Here is a 21,366-nt window from a genome sequence, read left to right on the forward strand (position 1 = left end):
AAACACAAAAGCAAAATAACGGATTTCAAGTCCTAACGTCAATAACTTGAATGGCTTGTATACATGCACCCAAAGTGATGATATGCTGAAAATAGATCTTTTGGGTTTCTTTAGTCCGTGAAACTTGGATATTTTTCAAAAATAAAGGCTTACTGTTTTCACAATTCTCAATGCTTGCTTAGATAAATAAATAATAAGAATCTCATCCTTTTACATGTTAGAATCTCACCTTAGCTCTTTTTCAATGGCAATTTTTTCAATTTCCCCTAACCACTTGCTAAGATATATCGTCAGTAAATGCATGCAAGGTAGTACGCTGGTGTCTGGTCTTTGGGCTCTGCGAAGCAGATAATTTCATACATCTTGGGTAACCCACTATAAATTATCTCTGCAATTTTATTCATTTTTTAATACGTCCGTGGGTGGATTTAAAATAATAAATGGAATAGTCTTAATTCCTTGACATTTAATTTTAAGCTTGACAACGGAAAAAAAAAAAAAGGCATCATCACTATGGTTATTGATTTTAAAATTTTGAATGTATTAATAAATACTTGTTGATGCAGCAGCAAATTTTATTCTTAAGTTTCTATAAATCCTTTTAACAAGAAAATTTACTTTTATGAACAAGTTACTTAGCAATACTAAAATTTCATCCATTTACGATTTTTTACTACTTCTCTTTTAACTTGCGACACTTGCTTTTTAAGCATTTGTCGGCAGTTATGTCAGATTCAATCAGTCATTTAACTGTCACATCAACGAGATCGTTTCTAAGAATGCACCACAGGGGGCGACCGATAGACAGTTGTAAAGAATGGAGAAAGACAACAAATTGGGAGTTTAATTTGCACCTGTCGTTCCAGATTAGCAGTCAGTTTCTGCCATCTATCATAACTGGTCAGAACGGCTGACCTAAGGGTAGCATAATTTTAAGTGCTCTTTGCAAGACTTTTATGAAATTAACTACATCAGTTATAGATAAGAAAATTAAAACCTGAAAATTATAAGAACTTTAAGTAATTAATCAAACTAATGCTCTACCGCAAATGTTTAAAATAAAATTTATAGTTAAGCGAAAACCCACTAGAATTTAAGTACTGTTAGGAATTGTATACAATTATTATTTCAATATACATTATTACCTAATGTAAATGAATTTTATTTAATTTTCCTACAATGCAACAAACATGCAATTAAAGATATCTGCTTAGAGCGTAATATTAACGGTAAGCTACAGATATCATTAATAATAAGTAACATAACTCTCAATTTTCACTAGTTGAAAGTTTCCTCGCAATAAAATGGATTAAAAATTAAGATTAACTGTTCTCTATTTTCATACACTGACTCCAAATCAATTTCCATTCATAGACTAATCGAAATAATTCGGAAGTCAAAATTTTTCAAGTGATGGTGAAATTATTCATGCATTTCTTTCCCGAGCTGTCGAAAATTACATATTCCCAAACCTCAGAGGTCATGGTGGCACAGACATTTCCTGCAGAAACATTAAATATGAAACAATTTGCTTTTCTGTGGTTCTTTGAATAATTTAGTAAAATCCTTAAAAAAAAAAAAAAAAAAAAAAAAAAAAAAAAAAAAAAAAGTATCCCCTCCTTCTGCAAAATGGCTGGATACTTGCTTCTCAAGCACTGATTGGAAACGGTATATCCATCAGTCATTTAGCAGTTCTCACTTTGTTCGGCGAACTCGGTCTTGCTGTTGCGGGTATTCAAAAATGAGCTTTATAGACATTATAATTTATTTTATAAATGCAATTAACATTTTTATTTAGAGTAAAGCTGAGCTGAACTGATAAATATTCTACATTTTTATTCAATAGCGCATAAACTATATTAAAATATCTAAAATAGTCTCTGTAAGGAACGTAAGTAATATCCTTAAAATAATTGCTTTTTTTGTATTTGCTATTATTGTAGGATTGTTTACATTAGTGTTCTGATATCTACTGTTGAAATCAAAAAGAAACAGCTACTTTAGACGCAAAGAAAGCCTTTTATTAACGTTCATTATCATTTTAAGTAGACCTAATTTTCTGTCAGAACTATATGATTTTATGCTAATTACGCAGCATTTTTCGAATGCAAATATAAAATTTGGATTTCTGGATTTTAATGGTATTTAGTATGTATCAAAATAATTATAATTATTCATACACACAATAATTTAAAATTTGCTTTTTTGAATATATTTAGTATATTCCTTAACACGTATAAGTGCTTCTCGAGAGGAATTGTAAGAAAAAACTCACAAATTAAAATTCGATTACTCGAAATTTCTCCAGCTTCCTTCAGTTTCGTATCATCGAAATTCGAATATATTTCCAAATCTTTTACGAAGAACCGATGCAGGCACCAATAATTTTTTAATATAAGAAAGCTATGCTCAAAAGAGTATTAAAAGTTTGTATCGGAGATTTTAATTGTTAATAGGTATTTTATTCATGAAATTTCCCAAAATAGGAAGAAAATTTATTAATATAAATGTATTGCAAATACAAATGCAATATAAATATATTGCATTTGAATTCAAATGCAATATACTTATATTGCATAAAAAAATTGAAAAGGAAAAATTGAAAAAATTGCCATTGAAAAAGACCTAAGGTGGAGATTCTAACATGTAAAAGGATGAGATTCTAACACGTAACATGTTATTTTATGTTTCGGATATTTATTTATCTAAACAAGCATTGAGAATTGTGAAAACAGTAAGCCTTTATTTTTGATATTTCTATTCAAAAATGATATTTATATTCAAAATATATATAAATCCCAGTTATTTACATTAACTAGTATTAAAAAATAGGATGAGATTCTAACATGTAAAAGGGTGAGATTCTAACACGTAACATGTTATTTTATGTTTCGGATATTTATTTATCTAAGCAAGCATTGAGAATTGTGAAAACAGTAAGCCTTTATTTTTGATATTTCTATTCAAAAATGATATTTCTATTCAAAATATATATAAATCCCAGTTATTTACATTAACTAGTATTAAAAAATAATCGCTTAAATTTCATTAAGCTTGATACTTCGATCATTTTCAGCGTGCTTCATATTTGAGGAATAATAGCAAAAATTACACAGCCGTTTTGCTAGCCCACTTTAAAAGCGCGCCGTTAATTACCTGACCCAGCTTAAAAATATCACCTTGTACAGTCTTCGATTATGCTACTTGAATTTAACTTCCTATTATGTTATTTTAAATAATCGCAAGTAGCAGAGTTACATTCTGTAGCACAAGTAATGCCTTCTGTTGATTTTCAGAATTCTAAAAAAAGTTGTTAATCTTCATTAAGACTTGTCATTTCAATTAATATTAGAGTGATAACTCGTTTATTAGCCTAGTACGGTCTGAAGAACATTGATTAAAGCTTCTATACATAGCAGAGCCTTACAATTTTTTTTATTAATATATTCCTTAATAAAAGTGGCCCACCAGCGGCCGAGCGGTAGAGTCGCTGAACACTGGTAGTTCGGTTCGAGGTTCAAATCCCGCGAACGGGCTGGCTGCATGGGTGTTTTCGTGGTTTTCCCCATGTGTAACGTGTATACGAGCCAGTTTCCCTTAGAAAGTCCTCCACGAAAGGCATCCCTCCTCTTAGGCAGATAGCCCTAGTGTGCTTTGCCATAATTAAATACACCAAATACACCTTAATAAAAGTACTTTGTGCGACCATGTTTTCCTAAATAACTTCAAAAATTCATTGCATTTTCTGTATCTTTTGGTTGTAACATAATTCATGGATTTTATATTTATAAACAAAAAATATTTTCAACATTTTTCGTCAATTTTTTGCAAGTTTTAATATGCGCTATAATATAGAGGAGATAATATTGCAATGATAGCCACATAAAGACTTTGTAATGCATATTCAAAAGTATGCTTATTGTAAGCAACATATTTGAATTTAAAGAAATTATGAAACATGTTGATAAAAGGCCTTAAAAATTTTATAATAAACTTACGCCTAGTGATATCAAAGTCCACAATAAATGCAACAAAATAATAGTGTTGAAAAATAAAGATTAAATTCACAAAATGAACGACTGGTAGTTTGGTTCGACGTTCGAATCCCGCAAACGGGCTGGCTGCATGGGCGTTTTCGTGGTTTTCCCCATGTGTAACGTGTATACGAGCCAGTTTCCCTTAAAAAGTTCTCCATGAAGGCATCCCTCCTCTTAGGCAGATAGCCCTCGAGGCTTTGCCATAATCACTCACACACACACACACACACAAAATGAACGAAAATATAAACTTTAAGTCAAACTCAAAATACCACTAAGCCACAACAAAAAGGAGGCAAATGGAAAGAAAATTAGCAGTAAAAAATAAGTGATAATATAAATATTAAATTAAAAAATTGCAATATTTGTTTTATGTATGAAACACACTCATTTTGATGACTTTGATACTCGCTTTAAGCCTCCTTGAATAGCTCCACTAAATATATTTCCATTGGAATAAATCTTACGTCTTCAGAATTTGATGTCTGATTTATCTTTTATCGGGCATCTCTAATATTTTAAATAAACAAGCACATTTTTTAAGTAGTGATAAATAAAAACTTTATAGTGCCTCTCCAATCACGCTAGGTATTTTCAGGTAATATCAAAGCCATAAAATATATAATTTAGCCTATCATTAATTAGATTGTAGCTCAGAAAGAAAACAAATAAGTCTGGGATCTAAATAACAAGGTAATTTTGCAGCCTCACTGTAATGAAATAAATTTCCGTATTTTTATTTTATTTAATATTTATGGCATAAATGTACCCTTAAATTATTTTTTCATAAGCATTGGTAGAAATCAATATCTAGAATATTATTATTCCTAAATATTGGAGTAACATATTTATGCAACTAATCTTCAGATTATGGAAAAATCTAATATTTTACAACGAAATAATTTATTACCATTAAAAAATTAACGGTCAAATAATGAATTTCGCAATATACATCCAGCGGATAAATTTTAAAACTTATTTACATTTCTAAATTATATATAATTTTCAAGATACTGAGAAGATTTGCTTTCAAGATATTGAATATTAATTTTACTAAACATACAGAATATTAAATACACAGAAATACTTTATCATGAGAATTTAGTCAGGATGATTAATTTCCAAAAAGTCACGAAAAATTGCGTTAGGCATAACATTTTTTCTAAAATTTTATGAATTTCTTTTTGAAGTGCTTTATTTAAAAAAAAGCCTGATTATAATATAATTTCCGATAGGGAAAACGAACCAGAAACTTATCAGTGAAATATATTTATTGAAAACTTTAATATGATCAAACACTTTACATTAAAATTTAAACAAGAAATATTCACAATTGAATATAATTTAATATTTTTGAAACATAACATCTTTAAAACTCTTTACACCTATTTTTATTTTAATTGAACTAACCACTGATTATCATTACTTAAACAAGCGCAGATTTCCAGAAATCTTGTGCTTGCATTTAACATAATGTAAACATATGAAATTTTTATAAACCCAAATTAGTAATATCTTATTTTTTCAAGAAATATTCATAACTACTGCAAGGAAGAAACATACAGGTACTTGAATTAGTTATTTTACGTTGGAAGTCTGTATTTAAAAAATATACAGAAATTGTATTGTTCACATTTTGCATTTTTGTAGGCAAAATAATTGCATACCACACGAAGAATAATGCGACTGTGATGTACTACAGTCAAAATTCGTTTTAAATATTGTATCACGAAATGAAGAGTAAATTTTATATTTCTGGGAAACAGAAGAAAATATAAAAAGTAACTATTACTTCAGGTCGAATACTTATGTCGAAAAGTAGTCATAGAATTTAATACCTTTTATTCTAACAGACACTATAAAATCAATGTTATAAAATCAATATAAATAATGAGATAACGATTAAATATTGCATGAATAGTATTATTTATTTACTGCAAAAATATTTATTTTACCGAAGGGAATCCGCATTTAATGATTTTAGCATCACTCAACGAAACATAATATTTAGATTTTAATAATTTGACAAATCTCTCAAAATATTATAATTTGCGGATAGCATAAATGTTAAAAAGTAAATGGAGTTTGTTTTATATTGATTTTTATCATTGAAAGATGAATTAAGGTAATCAAGACTGCTTAAAATTTTCACGGGGTCTGCATAAATAGGAATATTTTCAGAACTGAAGACAATCTATTCTGTCACAAATGAACATGAAATAATAAATTCGATGCAAAGAAAAATTACAATTTCGTATGCTATTAGCCATTTAATATCATAATTATATTTATACAAAATCAAACGTTTGAATAACCAGTCTGCAGATTTTCCACATCCCACCAACTCTTCACAATTTCATTCAGCAGATTATGATATATTAGTCATATAAAAATATTACATGTTTAGTTACAGAAACAATCTAAGCAATAGTTTGATTTAAATACTCTTCATCCAGTAAAACTAATAAAGTAATATCGCAGTAAAAATAATAAAAAAAATCCTTAGAAAAATTGCTTCAAAAATAGAAAAAAATGTCCATCTGCAAATGAAGCTCTTAAAAATAGCGTTAGACTTCCTTACTTCACTCAACTGTTTTCTAACTAAGCAAATGTTTCAGACATATTTACCGCTTTACACTGCAAAGTCTTGTAAACAATTTTCTTGGCTATTTTAAATACACTTTTAAAGAACTTGCATAACTACCATATGTTTTCCTTGTGACAAGGACTATCATATTTTAAAAAGACGATATTTTATAGGATATAAACCATGTTTACATATTTAATTTTTCTCCCATTTAAATATAGGAAATTTTAGTTGTCACATTTTCTTTTAATTTCCCGCAGGTCTTTTACTAATTTCTTAAATATTTCCTTTCCGAATTCATTAGCAGGTAATTAAGCAGCTCCTCTGAATTTAAACTAAACAGTATTTAAGATATTGTCATTATTTTGTTTGCATAAATTTTATTTTAAATCATCTGTAACATAAATTATAATTATTATACTGAATAAAACTAGTTATAATTTCCAACAGAAATTAAATTTTTAATCTAAAACCTAAAATCATGGCTAAACCATGGACCATTTTATGCAACTGCATTTAAATTCAAAAATTACATTAAAATATTGTACAATTTGAGTTAAGGCAATTACCATAATTAAAACAGGGATTTTTTTTTTTTTTTTTTTTTTTTTTTTTTTTTTGTTATTACATGCTCTTGTTAAGTTGTTAGGTAATGGAATTGACAAAATTATAACAATTCTGATGCTAGAATAAAAGTACATTGCACAAAACTATATAAATGCAGCTGAAAAGAAACTGGTGTTGGTGTATTTAATTATGGCAAAGCACACTAGGGCTATCTGCCTAAGAGGAGGGATGCCTTCCGTGGAGGACTTTCTAAAGGAAACTGGCTCGTATACACGTTACACATGGGGAAAACCACGAAAACACCCATGCAGCCAGCCCGTTCGCGGGATTCGAACCTCGGACCGAACTACCAGTGTTCAGCGACTTTACCGCTCGGCCGCTGGTGGGCTAAAAAGAAACTGAATTTGACATAAAAAGAAAAGTACAAAATAGTCCATAGTTCTATAAACTCGTTTAATAAATAGAATAACTGCCTTAATCAGAGAATTTCCTGATTAAAACAGTTATTCATTAAATGATATTCAAGAACTAAGTAATGGCTATAAGACAGTTTGATAATTATTTCTAGAGAAAGCCAATGACGAAAATGATTATTTTTTCCCATTAATTTCTCTGATATAAATATGTGATGATTTGACTTTCTAATGATTTGACTTAAAAATGAAGAATCTAGTGAAAAAGAAGAGCGTAACTACACGTCAATTTTGAGTTATTTGCGCAATGAAACCTTTTATGATATTTAGTATTATACTGAGAAGTTGCTATTATAAAAACATATGCCGGGTCTTTGAAAATAAGCAAACAAAAACTTCTAGGTCTGGATTTACTGAATTATGGAAAGGCACATTAGGGTTATCTTCCTAAGGGAAGGAATGCTGTTGTCCACAACATTTTAACGGGCTCATATTTAACGTTATAAAAGGGGGAAACTAAGGAAAAGTCTCTGTTCACGTGGTACTATTAAAATCCTTAATTGATGATGCTTGGCTATCATTCAAAAATAAGGTTCGTGATCACATTAAAATGCCTTCAAGATACACATCGCTCTGCAAAAGGATACAAATCTCAATACATCTTGCGTAAATACTGTTCATTTGATAGCTGAAATACATTACTAATATTACCATAAGTTTGAAAATACTAACGAGATCCAAATCAAGCAATACATGGAATATTTACACAACTAGAAGCGTATGTCCCTAGTTTCATGTATTTTTTTTTTTTTTTTTTCCCCCGTTTAAAAGTGATTAGAAGTATAGAAGTAGATCATTGTTCCATTCTTTTTTCCCTTTACTGCATACTACGCATACAGTATTCATATTCATTAAAATAAACTGCAAATAACTCAATTTACACATAGCATTTCAATAAGAAAGATTTAATATGTTTCTTCCTTATCACCGTTACGTAGCATGAGCCTCTTTTCGACTGAAACTTTCAAACATAAAGTATTATTATTACTATACATTAACCCTTTGAGGGGGGTATATAAAATAATTTAAACTGTGGTAAAATTTTGCATGAACTATAACTTATGGACCCTAAGGACACAAAATTGAGACTTAAAATTATCTAGAGCGAAATCCTGAATTTTGAGAGCCGGTATAAAATATATACCGGCTCTCAAAATATATATATATCCGGTATATATTTTATACCGGCGGCCCTCTACGACATTTTTTTTCCAGGTAGCTGCCAACTGTTAATCTTTGTTTTTTAAATTAATTTTGCATACTTTTGATGTGCGTCTGTAGTGATGAGTGCTTGAATATAGTTATGTAAGTGTAAAGACAAATTTTTTTTAAATATCAGCAGAAATTTAAAATTTTAAAAATAAAATTTATGTTTTTATGCACTTTGATGATGCAACCCAGCTGAACATACTTATGTAAAATATAGGTAAAAAGCTTTTCAACTTGATTTAAATTCAATATTATTTTATAAAAAAAAATTAGCAAATGTAACACTGCATGTGTAAATCGTATCATGCTGTAACTGAACTAGTATAATATTACAAGCAGATGTAACTCAGCTGAAAATTAAAAAAATTGAAAAATGAAGCACTAAGACCGACTCAGCTGAGAAAGGATGTTGCATTTTTGAAGTTGTATTTTATGCTTTAGATAATATGTGGAAAAAACCATGCTTCATACAGTATACGAAGAATCGCCCCCCCCCGCACACACACTTTAGATCATCGAGGACAGTAAGGGTCCCTTTTTTATTTTTTGTATAGTTTGTAATATATCTTTTTTTTTTTTTTTTTTTTTTTTTCTTTTTCCTCAGGAAGAAACGCCGTTAAACAATTTTATTATTTGATACACCTCAAAGCTCTTATTCCGATTTTCAATCCCTTTGGCTTCATAGGGGCTCCTTTTCAACTTTTGGATACATTTTAGTTTGCATCTAAAACGGGCCTTAGAAATATTTTTCCTCCTTTCACCAACTGTAAAATTTATTTCGGAAACAACCTGTTTGTATCAACCAGAGCACAAATTTCTCTTATGTTCTCTAGTCTTTCATCTGAAATTAACAAAGAATTAAAAAGAATTTTCCTAAAGAATAAAAGCATGCTTTCAAACCAGCAGTTTTTATGATTACACTATGAGATGGACCATAAGTACATTTCCATTTTAAGTGAGCTTTCCCTTCGTGTGATCTTATCACACCTCACAAGGGGAAGAACGCGTGACTCCCGAATGACAAATTAGTTGTCAATCACCTCTTTCATTTTCCTTGCATTCTAGGATTTTGGAAAACACGAAGCAACGGGTGTCTTTTGGGGGCTAACATGCCACATTTAACCCCTACAATTGTGTAAAGTTTTGACCCCAGATGGCAATTTTGAAATCGATGAGTCTTTCTCTTGAGTAAGGGGATAAGTGCTGAAATAAAAATTTTAGCTACACACAGACGAATGAAACTCGAGCTGAATACACAAAGAATAAATTAAACTAATATACTTGTATTCAGTACTAGCACAGACTCAGTAAACTGCCCATTCCTCCATGAACATAATATTGAATCCCAAACGACTTATAAATTAATCATGAAAATTATTATATACCGGTTTTAAAATCGTATAAATAATCTTCTGTTAATTGTCATTTCTGACAAAAATGAAGTAAATATATAAGATTCAGCATGTGTACGTCATATTAGCAGATTTTGAATTTTTTCTTTCCCTCCAATAGAATTTATGAATCTTCCAACATGATACCTTGCAAAGAGGTATATTAATTTCATAACTGCAAAATATTGAGCATTCATAGGGTGATGCTACCATTTAGAATCTAAAGAAAACACTAGACACTTACGATTGTAGCTTTTGGTGTAGAAAAATTAGCATTTTTTCGGAGGTTAAAAAATTGACAAACAACCGCCCTTCAAAGGGTTAAAGTAACGGCACTGAGATATTGAAACTATAGTTATATTTACTTTAAAATAACATTCAAACTAATGAGAACAAAAAGCTTACAAACCACAGATACCGCATACGCATGTGTCTAACCCACAACGACAGTAACTGCGCTAACTGCTCTCAATAAGGTACTAGAAGTCCAACAAATATGACAATGACTTATGTGGTTAAAAAGAGTCAAGTCTTTTTCAACACGCTTACTTTTTGTGGTTCATTAAGGTGGAAGCGACTTTAAACCACTTATAACAAAACAGTCAGCTTTCCAAATAAATGGCTTATTTTTTCAAAATAGCAGTAAAATGTATTTCTCCTGGAATGGATATCTCTAATAATTAGATGAAAAAGCAGCCAAAATCCATACTATCTAAATGGTATTTTCAAAACTACTAGGGAAGGTTACATATAATATACATTTAAAATAGTCATAAAATAACATGATTAGAGGCTTACTGATTTTGAAATAAAACCTGCAAGAACCATCTACAATTTTACAGAGCAAATCATTACGATTACTGTAATATCATTCCCGGGATTCTTTAAACTGACTGTCTGTAAAGCATTTAAACAGACTATTTTCTTTTAGGTATTTATATCAGGATGCAAAAAAATTACTTATGCTTTTAATTAAGATTTAAAAAAAATAAAGTTGTATCCCTGTTTTTAGATCTCTCTCAATAATGTATTTGCAATAAACTAATAATGAACTAGATGAGTTATCCATGTATTTAGATAGCATTATTATTTTGGATCACTTTGTAGTTTTCATGTTTACTAGTCTGTTAAGGGTTTTATGTTTATTAACCAATTACCTTATTACTTTTCCTTTCCTTTTTTGTCCTTTCTAGTTTCGGCCGCTCTCACCAGGCGGCAAATTAATTAATGCATATAAGAATTCTTGAGTTTAAGAAAGAGCTATTGATAGCATTTGCTGATCGCCTCGATACTACTTTCTCTCAGCTTCTGAAATTACTTGATTTCGACTTTAGCTTTGGTAGCCATATTTGCTCACATATGTAGAGGGACTGAACCAAAACTTGTGACACGCTTTGTTTTGTAAATCTCACATTGTAATGCTTAAACTTTACTTTGTTTCTGTGAACTCCACAAGTAGCGGAGACTAGTTTCGCTCTAACGTAGGTTATATAAATTGCTAAGCTGAAAAGTAATAAAGAGGTTTATTTCAACCTTACTTCTGTGATACTTTATTGTGGAAGATTAAGACGGAGCGATATGTCGCTTCACTATCTACGCGGAGCCACAGTCACTCGACTTACAAAAAATTTCAACAAAGAAAAAGAGGTCTATCTTCTTGAATCAAGAATATAGACCACATACAGACATACGTAGTAAATTTTAAAAGATGATGAAAAAGGGTCTAATTGGAGATTATGCAAATAAAAACAATATTCACTGTGTACCTATGATAGAATCTTTAAAAAAATTAACTATCAATTAATATTGCACAAGGAGAATTATTTACAATATGTAAATTCATTAGATCACACCACGAGCAAGTCTTCGATAATTTCTCTAGAAGAGTCATAATACTGTTGAAATAAATACTGAATTTTTCAGGTAGAACGCTTCTTTTACGGTTTAAGTCTAAAACAAAATTTCGAATGAATTAATTTTATATTTCCTCGAGTTATAATCCTTGAAAATCATCTGCACCCAACGATTCGAAAGTCCTTTCGAGAAGCTGATAGTATCAAGAAGAGGAATACGAGGCTTCCGTGTTCCATCCGTACCGAGGCATCCTTGATCAAAATGGGAAGGAGCTCGGATAACTTTCGTGTGTTTGGCCATAACTGATTAATTAAACCCAAAGATGAATATCTGCAGTAACGAATTTTTGTAATGGTTAGTAATCAGTAATTGATTTACTTGCAGCTGAAAGTTAACATATAATTTTAAAAAAAAAATTCATGGGATATAATTTCTATCACTTATGAAAGTAATAAAATTGTAATTATTATTTTCTCAATTTTTTTCATATTATTTTTCAACAGAGGGGGAAATAGTGGAATTCTTTAAAGCATTACAGAAATGTTAGCAACAAACAATCTTAAGAAGAAAATAGAATAAAAGCGAAAATTTTGATCTGCAAATACTTTTACAAATGTTTAATTTTTCAAACCAAGAGATAATTAGAAACCAGGAGAATAATAATTCTTGATAGATTTTGCATATCTACATAAAATCTGTATCAGATTTATCTTCAGTAACGCATCTGCTCGGAACTACTCCTATGACCCAAAGCTATTACCGATTGTCAAACAAGAATGCTCAGAAAGCCGAAACTTTAAAATGCTATAAAAAAGTTCAATGTTTCTTCATAAAGCTAAGTAATTTCATACCTTTATCAAGAAATTCTTAATCATTTCTGAACACCGCTTTTTATTATGTTTTATGAAATAAATATCAATTAAAAACGACTTTTCTTCCTAGCTATACAAATAGCAGTTCTGTGTTAATCCAATTAAAATTTTAAGAACAAAAAACAAGAACTTAAATTATCTGCTAATTTATAATTTTACACATATATTAATTTATTATTCCTTAGAAATTAAAATTCCGTAATGGAAACTAACATTTTTCTCTTAAATATATTAAATTAAAAGATTAATTAGCTATTCAAACTCCTCATTTAATCAAGTACTTTGGGAACATTGAAAATACGCGAGAGAAACTAAAGGGAATAATTTTCTTTGAATATCGCCCGCGAATGTAATTTAAAAACTCACATTTCTTCGATATTTCAAATTTTAGTAAAGAGATTTACCAAAATTTGAAGCAGGAAGAAATCAGCATCTTTAAGCTGCATTCCTCTGCTTCATAAATTTACTTGGAAATAAATTTGCGCAATAGGAAAATTAATTTTTACAGATTGAAGTGCTCTGATTAAATAAGGTTAAGAATTAAGGCTAAAACAGCTGTAGAATTACTTATACATACATATTCATTTATACCTATTTCTCTCTACAAATATATACTCATAATATATACACAGATACACACAAAATATAGAGCCCAAAATAAATCATAATGAAAGGAAAAATAAGAAAGAAACATTTTTAAAAGAGTTCTAAAAGCTGCTAACGTTTCGGGAGACAGGAAAGAATATCAGATAAAGTTTCAAATCTCAAAGTATTAGAACTTTCGAAGCTTTTTCGTTTTAGGATCACATGCACAAGCTTTCTACAGAAATTTATATGTGCTAAAATTTACTCTTCGCCCTTATTAAATTCAATACGATGTTTTTATCACTCATAAACATGTGATTTAGTTTTTCAAGTGAGTACTGTCAATTGGAAGTTTTTACAGTGTGTCATTCTATTTACTTAAACAACTAACCTGAGATGTATTTCTGTTTAGTAATATTTTAACCTCAAGTCAAGACCAGAACCGCTACTTTCTACATAATAAGCTGATGATGAAAGTATGTATATTTTCTCGTTGTAAGTATTAATGCATCTTTCTAGGGGGGGGGGGGAAACTGGCGTGTGTTGTTCTAAAAGAGAAAATATTTTATCTTTTTATATTAATTACAAAAACCTCTTAATTATTTTCTACTTCTCTAATTTAATGCCAAAAGAATTTCACCTTTTAATATTAATTTTCGTAAATTCTTATATACAGTAATACATTTTGCAAATATTTTTTCCTTTTACAATTTTTACAACCGTATGAGCTTTAAATGAGTGATTTGATTTGATTTATGTGATTACGGCAAAGCCTCGAAGGCTATCTGCCTGAGGGCAGGGATGCCTTCGTGGAGGACTTTCTAAGGGAAAGAGCCTCGTATACACGTTACACATGGGGAAAACCATTTGAATTGAATGTTACTATCTTTTATTAGTACTATTATCATTTGCTTGTTTTATCTCTCGCTGAATATTGTGAACGTACGAAAATAAGGTTCCGACATTTTAGATAAAATATTTTTCAAACTGTAAAGAAAAGACCGAAACTAATTAATAGTCAAATTTATGATTTTTTTTTTTTTCAAATCTTTTGCTGAATTTCATTTTTTGAATTATGCTATTTGAAAATTGAAACGCATTTATCTCAAAGTTGACAAAGTTTATTGTGAAAATAACAAACAAAGTTTATTGTTTATTGTGAAAATAAATTGTATACATGTCACAAAAATAAATAAATTTAAAACAAAAACCAAAAGAGTTCAAATTTTTAACGGTCGCCAAAAAGGGCCCTTTTAAAGTTTACTAAGGAATTATCATCAATAGAAATGGCCTAGGTGGAATAGCGAGATATTTTTTTTGGAAGCTAAATCAATAAATATACATTTCAACAAAGATGGAAACGTCATATACTGGGGTGGGCAAACTTCAAGACGATAGAAGCCGCATGGCAGATTTCATGGAGGTTCGAAAGTCGCAAGTCCTGATTTATATAGTTTTGGATATAAATCTTCACAGATTTTGAATATAAAGAAATTAATAAGAATTTCGCATTTTATATGTGATTAACATGGTTACCTAGCGATATGAATAAATAATTCTTATATCTCCTACTTTGTTTTCAGAAAGGTTATGTTCCAAGAAAATGTAAATACGTAACTCTTGTACTATACAACTGAACGTTCTTACTTCAGGTAGAAAAACCAAATACTGGGTCATACAAAAAGTTGTGCGGTTTTTCAAATGACTTAACCGTCTCATATTAAATTTAAAAAAAAAAAAAAAAAAAAAAAAAAAAAATTAGCCAGAAATTTTTTTTTTTTTTTAGAAAATTCTTTTTTATTATCCGCCTAATGGTTAGAAAATAACCTGTGTAAACGTTAAAAAACAGTCTGAAATGGCGTTTAAAAATGTATGTTTAAAATGGTGTCTGCAGGTGACTTCTTAGGTGTCTGTAGGCATATGCTGATACTGAAACTTTATGTTTTAAGTCTGAATTTTTGATTTCAAAAGAAATCGAAAGATCAGACTTGAAAACTAAACGTTTACGGGGTAAAACTTCAAAACAATTTCATATTATTGCTTGATAATTTGTAGTGATCAGGCAGTGGATCATACTACAACTTTCCGTTGGGCTGCTAAGTTTTCATGAAGGACGTGTCAGGCGCCCATGATGAACAAAATAAGGAAAACGAAAAATATCAACAGATTAAAGAAGTATAATTCTGGCATCAGTGCCGGGGCAACGGATGCAGCTGAGGTGAGCAGCAGTACTAAAGGGCAACTGGAAATTGGGCATTTTAGCAACTGGAAAATGCCTAGCGGCGGCTGTAACCTAAAAATTAAAACTACTATTTATTACACACAAGTCGCATTTCAGAAGATAAAGGGCTCGCAAGCCATAGTTACGGTGTCGGAGAGCCGCAGTTAAGCTGTGCCTGTTACATATCTATTAGAAATACATGTTATATATAATACATTTTGAAAGTGAAAAAAATACGCAACGTAATGCTTTTACTTATATATATTATGAATTAAATGCATTTTTTCTTCTCAACAAAATTAAAAAGGTAAAACAAATTCTAAAAACTGCGTTTAACAGGCAGATGTGAAAGACATTTTACCGACTGCAAGGCTCGAAATGAAACAACGCATTAACAGTGGACGGCATTTTAAGTGAAACAACGCATTAACAGTGGACGGCATTTTAAGTGAAACAACGCAAATCGTATTTCGAGACTAATAGCATTTTTGGGTTAAAAATTAGTAAAAATTGAGTTAATTTATAATACGCAAAGACTGCAAAAATGAAAAGTAATTATTCATTAAGAAAATAATTGCTTGATTGTGCAAATTCATTTTTACCCCCCCCCCAAGCGATTTCTAGTTTGAAAACCACTAGTCTAACAAATACATCAATTTTATGACGCACCTGCAGTTTAAATTAAATTTACAAATGAAATTACTTCCCACATGATGCAATTTTGCATTCATCAAGAATTAAAGTCAAATAAGGATTGAAAAGTGAACTTAAAACTTATACGGAGATTAAGAAAACTTTTGCAGCTCTGAAAGAAACACCTGGATGATAACAAAACTGGGATTTGTCCCTTCCTAAAAATTCAAAAATTATTTTACTTGCGCTTCTTAAGACATTTTTAACAAGAGTTATTTTATATCACAGATGGGATAAATAAAATGCGTCTGTAGCATATTGATTTTAAAATTTAATCCTCCTCTATAGTACCAGATATCCAAAATAAAATTTTGTATCCAGAGCCATTTTACATTCCCCTCCCTCCACAAAAAATGCAGAAACAAAAGTAAGAGATTTTAAAATTTAAATTATTTTCAGTTGAGCTTTAGGAATTTATTTTTAGCTACCTAGTGCAAGAAAATTCTTTAAAAAGTAAAATGTTTTCATTTTTTATTTTTCTTCTTCAGTATTTGAAAAAATAATAAATAGTAAACTTTTTTTAAGATGTTAGAGTGAAATCTGAAATTTTCATATTGCACTTTTTCTCTAATTTTAATTTATTTTTATTGAAGATGTTGCAGATTTCTTAATTTTAAAAATCTCTTAATTTTTTAACTCTAAAAGGCGTCAAAAAGTTATTTGCGATATATTTTACAAAAATAAATAAATAAACATAAAATAAAATAAAATTAGCGATATCTAAAATTAGCTCATTACTTTTAAATCTGTTATCTTATATATATACGAGGACTTATATACACGATTTACTTTTGAATTGCAAACTTGCATTCAAATATCTTATTAATTATAATATTTACAATTAATTATCAGCTACAATTCAAATACTGTGATTCAATAATCTGATGAAACAGAAATTATGGCATGCAGTTAGGGCGAGACACAAAAGTACATTTTCAAAAAATCTCTTAACATAAGTATGGGAATAACTGAGTGCACATGCATATAAAAGAATATTAATTAAAAGAATAATTATAAATGTTTACCTTCATGCTTTATTAAAAGTAAATAAAAAGCTTATGTAAGCTTAGTAAATAAAAAGCTCATACATACACACGTGCATATAAAAAAATTAAAAAATAAATAAAACATTAAATTTGTTTAAGTCGCGTGCATGATAAATGCCTTGGTTGCGTAATGTAATGGTGCCCAAAACTGAAGTCCGCTGTAGAATTTTCTACAGCCATAATAACCATTCATAAAGAGTGCGATTATTAAACATGTTATTAGAGCTATAAGTTGCTGCGATGATTTCTGTTGCAAATGTATGAGCATATTGAAAAATTAAAAATATATTTTCAATAATAATAATACGTTAAATATGATTTAAATATAAAGTATACATAAACACGCATACAATTTTTAGATACATGCACTTATGTACTACATACATCTAGGTCAACATGTTTGGGTTGATATATGTCTACCCGTTTGCAAGTTTCAAATAACAAATCAAAACTATAGAATATGAGAAAAAAAAAACCCTTGAAATTTTATGCACATTTTCGGACTTAATTTGTTGTAACGCAACCTTCGGAATTTAACAAATAAGAATGAAATACAGGGATAAAATCATTACATACCTCTGCCACTCCGTCCAACAAATCTCAAGTCGTTGAACTTGGCTACTTGGTTCTTGAAGACAGCGGTGGCATTGCGCAGTTCACCGCAAAAATTTTCGTCGTTGCCTGCACGCACTGTCACCATCGTGCCATCCGGTACTTCCCCGATGCACACCACTTTGAAGGCGACGGGCAATGTTTTGTTTGAACGCCAATGAGAGGGCAGCGCCGTGCACAAGAAGCACGGGCTGCCCGTCTTTACTAGTTCGCCGCCGCTTTGCTCTAGACCTAAAGCGGCCAGAGATTTCTCAGCGGGCGGCAGACCCAAGTCGCCGCTGCTCATGAGTCCGTATCCGCAAGTACTGACTGGCTCGGCGGGCAGATGCATTGTGGTCGCCGCCAACCCCTGTCACCGCAAAACACGCTTGTTAACCAACCGACAGCACGGCACAAACTTCAAAAAATCACAGCCGACGGAAAATTTTGGTCTCCTAGTTTATTGCGGTTTACACACGGCAGGGATAAGCATGGCTGTCTACGAGTGGCGCCCGGAACCGGCCCACACGTGGATTACAACGCTAGCACGTGACTCATAACCACGCCTTTTCCGGTGGCTTTAAAATCTCTTCTCGATGCCGGGTTAGTATTATTTTTCTTCCGGAACAATAAATTTCACTTCCGAGATTAAACTGTCCTCTTTAAATTCTTGTGAATGACAATTAACTAACCAACACTTTAATAAGTTGGTCAAATTCCTGAATCGTCAAATAAAGTAATCCTTGATAGTGCTCTCGTTTGAAGAATTCAAGTAAATACAGTTCTTGATGTGTAAGAGTTGTAAAGAATGGTGTTGCACTTTCTTTTGTTAGTTCCAGCAAACGACAGCAACGTAAAGAATTTTGGCTGCTTTCGAAATCCTGTTAAATGAATCCAAAAATAAAACAGGTGCTTATCTGCTCATTAATTTCTATTGAAAAGTCAACAAAATCCTTGAAAGTATATTCAATCGGCCATAGAAAATGACCGGAAACTAATTAACACAAAACTTCGGAAACCGCAGACGATCCGAGCGAGTGAGGCGCATCCGCTAAAATGAGTTTTGATTTGAAAGCATTAAGCATATAACTTAGAATGAAAGGTGCCCGAAGGTAAGGCAAATATATTGCGCAAGTCTTCAAAATACCGAGAAATATTGCACGCCTGCTATCATCTTCAAGCCGGTTCTCTGAAGCAGACTCCATTAGTGTCCTTCCGCGAACTATTTTACAGCCGCGGATGCATCCCGTTCGCGCTTACATTCTGGAAGCAACGGAACTGACTGATGACTAGTGGAGTTGAAAGAAGATGTTACACTCATTTCGTGAAATCTTAATCTACTCGCCTAGCCGCACGTAAAGCACAAAACTGACCCCTTTGGTTCGGAACTACTTTTCGCATTGTTAACTTTCCGGTCTGTTTCTGTTTGTTTCTTGCAACGGTGGGGATGACGTCATGGTTTGGCCCGTTTCCAAGGCAACAACGAGAAACTCCTCTATCTGATTCCTACGCGTTGAGCTTTCCAAGTAGCCACGTGGATGTGTAAAATGACGCAATGCCTGTTTCATTCATAAAGTCGATTTTTTTCTTCGCGTACTACGCATTCCTTCATTGGGTGTTTCGGAATTCATTAAAGCAGTAAAAGGTATTATGTCGGTGTGACGTTTTATTGTAAGATAATAGTGGGATTGTTGATCCTTTATTATCCATTTCTCGAATTAGGAAGGAAAATTAACGATTAGAGATGTAAAATTATGTTTTTTTTTTCTAGGTTCGCTTGTTTCTTAAGACAAAGCAAACTTAAATGTGACATTTCCTCGTTTCGTAACTGGGTGGGTGTAAACTATAAGATGAAATAACAAGTAAAATTTCATTTTTGTAATCGCCAATTTTATACAGGGTTAGAACTGCGTTACTTCCATTTTTTTAAATCTAATCGAGGTAATAAAATACATATTATTTTGAAAAATCAACACTTCTTTACCTTTATTTACACCGATTTTCCGTATTTGTCTACATATATTCATGCAGTTGTACAGTACTTTTTCATTTGCATTCTGGGAATCTAATTATAAATTTTGGTAATCTAATTATAAAGATATGTTTTTACCGTGTTTACTCGAGTAAGAGTCGCACTGTTTTTGCCAATTTTTCATTGTCAACGCCCTATGTGCGACTATTATGCGAGAAAATCTACTACATAATATTGTCCAAAACGTTTCAGATACCGCCCATCCATTATTTCGTAATGCACGAACATAAGAAAGAAGTTAATTTTCTATCATTGGGAAAGTGCCATGCTTTGGTCCTCTCCTATTTCTTATAGTGATTATTTGGATTTTCTCCAGTCCATTATTAATTTTTCGCTTACATTCCATTCTCTTTCAGCAACTTTGTTTCCATTCTCATATTTAATAATCTTCATCAGTCTCTGCATATTCAATAATCTTCAGTTTAAATCCCTCCGTATAACTGTTATTTTGTCTAAATTTTCCCATATTCAAGCAAAAAGGGGATGGAAAAAAGGACGTCAAAAACACATCACCATGAAATTCACCGCAAAACAAAATATCGGCAAAGATTCTTTTTTTGTACCTTTAGTTACCTTAACCTTAAACTAGTGTAGAACACGTGAATATTTTCTTTAACGAAGAACGAGTTGAAAGTTTTAAAATGAGGGAGGGGGAATAAGAAATCCTACTCCAGGAAGCTTTTGGAGTGTCCATTGAGAACGTCAATGGGAGTGACAGAACAGATGAATCCTTTGTGAGTGCTAGTTCTGAGAAGAGTAACAGCTGATATTTTCTATTTTCTATACGAAGGTCAAAACGCGTCTGCGACTTTTTTGGGGGGAAAATATTTTGACGAATTTTTTTACTTCAAATCGGGGGTGCGAGTAATACGCGAGTAAACACGGTAAATTCAATTTTAGTTGATAATATGTGTAATGTTTTTCAATTTAGAAAAGCTGGCCCATTTTGGTTGTGAATGTCTAATTCTTACGTTCAAGAATTGATCTTCTTTTAAATTAAGCTTTAAATTTTCTGAATTGAAAGAAACATATGAATTTTTAAATTTAAATGGTTATTAAACAGTTTTACATGAAGTTCCTTCATGTAGTAGAGAAACTGTTATTTAATGTATTCGGATATCTAACTAAGAGAAAATTCTTAGTGGAAGTCTTCATAAAGAAAATTAGCTAATATTCATATTATACGTCAGGAAAACCAGGAAACACTC

General features: G+C 31.0%; 1 protein-coding gene across 1 annotated transcript in view; it reads right to left on the reverse strand.

Moving 5' to 3' along the window:
• LOC118180747 (uncharacterized) overlaps positions 1-19,389 on the reverse strand; it is a 62,050-nt gene extending 42,661 nt beyond the window's left edge. The window contains exon 1 of the mRNA XM_085824215.1: positions 18,112-19,389. Within this exon, the coding sequence (XP_085680341.1) occupies positions 18,112-18,478 (367 nt within the window). The 5' untranslated portion in view covers positions 18,479-19,389. The remainder of the gene's footprint in view (positions 1-18,111) is intronic.
• Between the last annotated feature and the right edge of the window lie 1,977 nt (positions 19,390-21,366).

This window comes from Stegodyphus dumicola, chromosome 9 (assembly GCF_044657685.1).
Source record: "Stegodyphus dumicola isolate Sdum_Otavi_A_Nest chromosome 9, ASM4465768v1".
In the NCBI taxonomy this organism is placed as follows: domain Eukaryota; kingdom Metazoa; phylum Arthropoda; class Arachnida; order Araneae; family Eresidae; genus Stegodyphus; species Stegodyphus dumicola.